Source organism: Cajanus cajan, chromosome 6 (genome assembly GCF_000230855.2).
Source record: "Cajanus cajan strain Asha chromosome 6, NIPB_CcT2T_4, whole genome shotgun sequence".
In the NCBI taxonomy this organism is placed as follows: Eukaryota; Viridiplantae; Streptophyta; class Magnoliopsida; order Fabales; family Fabaceae; genus Cajanus; species Cajanus cajan.
In genome coordinates this window covers 21,428,058-21,430,423 of record NC_138522.1, presented here as the reverse complement: position 1 = coordinate 21,430,423, position 2,366 = coordinate 21,428,058, and the positions used below count along the sequence as shown (strand labels likewise).

Below are 2,366 nucleotides of genomic sequence, written 5' to 3'. Positions count from 1 at the left end.
CAGGAGTGGGGATGAGGACCTAGATTTTATCCCCGGCGGGTATCGGGGGCGGGGACGGGGGCGGTTTAAATTTGCGGGGGCGGGGGCGGGGAACGTAAAACCCGCCCCGCCCCGCCCCATTGCCATGCCTATTTGTTCTCAAATTATCTATTTCGTTAGTTAGTTTTGGATTATCCTTAAATGTTAGGTTAAGAATTTTTAAAGTTGTTATATATTTTTTTTGTTTTTTTTTTATAAGGACTCATGTATTTACTACTTGCTATTAATATGATAAGTTTAAGAAAGAATACATTAGCCTCTAGCAAAGTTGGTTACTAAAATTTAAAGGTATCCTTGATAATAAACCCGTTACTAAAAACGATGTTTTGTTTTACTTTCTTAAAAAGTTGTGTATCCATCTCCAAATTCGTCAAAGATAAATTTAAGATTTTACTCAATTTCATTTTATTTATTTTTTGCATAAAGTCCTTATTGAATTCATGAACAAAGCCAGAAAAATTGTCTCTCATATCACACAATACATGCCCAAAAATCAAAATATCTCTCCCATTACTTATATTAATTTTGTTTGCTAACCATTTTGCCTTATGCTTTTCAATGAACCCATGTCATCACAGCAGAAGGATTATGTTTGGTTGCAAAAGTGTCACACAAGTAGGTCTTCACAATGCATAGAAAAAAACCCAAATTTTGTGTAAGTTAAAAATGAGAAAAGTAAATAAAGACAATTCTCTTTTTATAAATGGAATTTGTAAAATTGAGATAACTCAAACTCACTTTCTCTTTATCACATGATGGAACAATAGGGGTCCTGAAATTGACTTGTGCACCTTATATCACACATTGGGTATTTAGGACCACTCCAAAGCCAAGGGTCCAAGGGTTGTATGATTGTCTCTTCTTTTTTCTCTTCTTTCTTGTCTTCTTTTTTCTCTTCTGCTGAACCAACGCTCAAGAGTTCTGCGTGCCCAAAACTCTTTCTAAGCAAAGAGCACAGTTTAACTGAATCCACCCCTTCTCCTGTTACCTCTATTTCATCCCTGCCCTCTCCTTTTAGGGTTGCACTATTCACTCCTACACATTTTGCACATCACTTATGTTCAGCTATGGTTTCCAACTTTAGAATAAAAAATATGGTGGAAATTAATTATCTTTTTGATTTTTATAATTTCATTAGATTCACCTTTCATAACTCATTTTAACTATTGTACATACAATTTAAGTTCTTATAAACGACAAAAATGTAAACTGAGACAAAATATATATATATATAAAGATTAGACTATAAAGATTAACAGGTAATTAAACATTTTTATTAATCATTCTTAAGGATCGATATTAATACTTTCCTTAATTTTAAAGTGACTTTTCTTACCTGAAAGTCCAACCGCAATCTTCATAGCTTTGGACCTTGATTTTTGATCATTCATGGACACCCGGATCACTACCTTTTGCTGCAAACATTTCAGAAACAGAGATGATTAAGTTATTTGATGAGAAAAACAAGATACAACTAGATTTTAGAATCTTTTAAATGAAACTTCTAAGCGGAGCCAAAGATTAGTACTTTACCTTTCCCATTAATTGAGCTAATTTAAGAGAAATTAAATCTCAATATATATGGGTTCCAAGAAGCCAACTTATTGGGAGAAGAGTAAAAAACAGAGGGTGTGAGAATGGTTTGTGGTTTAAGTAGTTGGACTAGTGCACAGAGAAGTACTTGTGCATTTTTGGTATTTATAGGCATTAGTAGTAAACAATGGCTTTGTGTAGAACCTGTCACGTGTAAGAATTAAGTTTGAGGAAACACTTATTTCATTCCAAATTTTGGAAGGAAGTTTCAACGATTTGACTTAATTTTATAAAATTGATTTATAAAATAAATATTATTTTTATAAGAAGAAAATTTCTTCTTGAATATATATATTTTATGTTTTTATTATTAGTTGATATGAAATTTTTAATACACTTTACATCGAAAATTAGACATCTCGAATATAAAATTAGTAAGAGCTCTAAAGTGAAAATTGTTTCATACTTAAATACATTATTATGACTATATCATTAGTTGATTGAGATCTTCAAGATACCCTTTCACATCAAAAACTAAATATTTTCAGGTGATTTGATAATAGTTGTTACGGTAGGCATAATAACAATTAAGAAACAATTGAGATAAGTTCTAATATCATTTAAGAAAGTAGATTATAAGTCTAATTCAATCTTATAAAATCAGATTATACAAGAGAGATTATTCGTCACTTATATATACTTGGTTAACCTTATCACTAACTAATTCCGACAATTTTAAAATAAGTTCATAAAAGTAATAATGTATATACCAAAATAATAATAAATATTTACAT

The 2,366-nt window shown here is 30.7% G+C and overlaps 1 protein-coding gene across 2 annotated transcripts; it reads right to left on the bottom strand.

Moving 5' to 3' along the window:
- Window positions 1-522: 522 nt before the first annotated feature.
- Window positions 523-1,729, bottom strand: LOC114916707 (heavy metal-associated isoprenylated plant protein 16). 2 transcript variants are annotated; one of them, XM_083076864.1, is made up of 4 exons: window positions 1,573-1,729; window positions 1,376-1,454; window positions 778-1,074; window positions 523-660 (listed from the first exon to the last, which is right to left on the bottom strand). In XM_083076864.1, the coding sequence occupies exons 1-3, from the start codon at window positions 1,579-1,581 to the stop codon at window positions 788-790; spliced, it is 375 nt and encodes a 124-aa protein (XP_082932990.1). In that variant the 5' UTR covers window positions 1,582-1,729; the 3' UTR covers window positions 523-660; window positions 778-787. The 2 variants fall into 2 exon arrangements, with proteins under 2 accessions (XP_082932990.1, XP_082932989.1); XM_083076863.1 differs by having other exon boundaries at window positions 523-1,074.
- Between the last annotated feature and the right edge of the window lie 637 nt (window positions 1,730-2,366).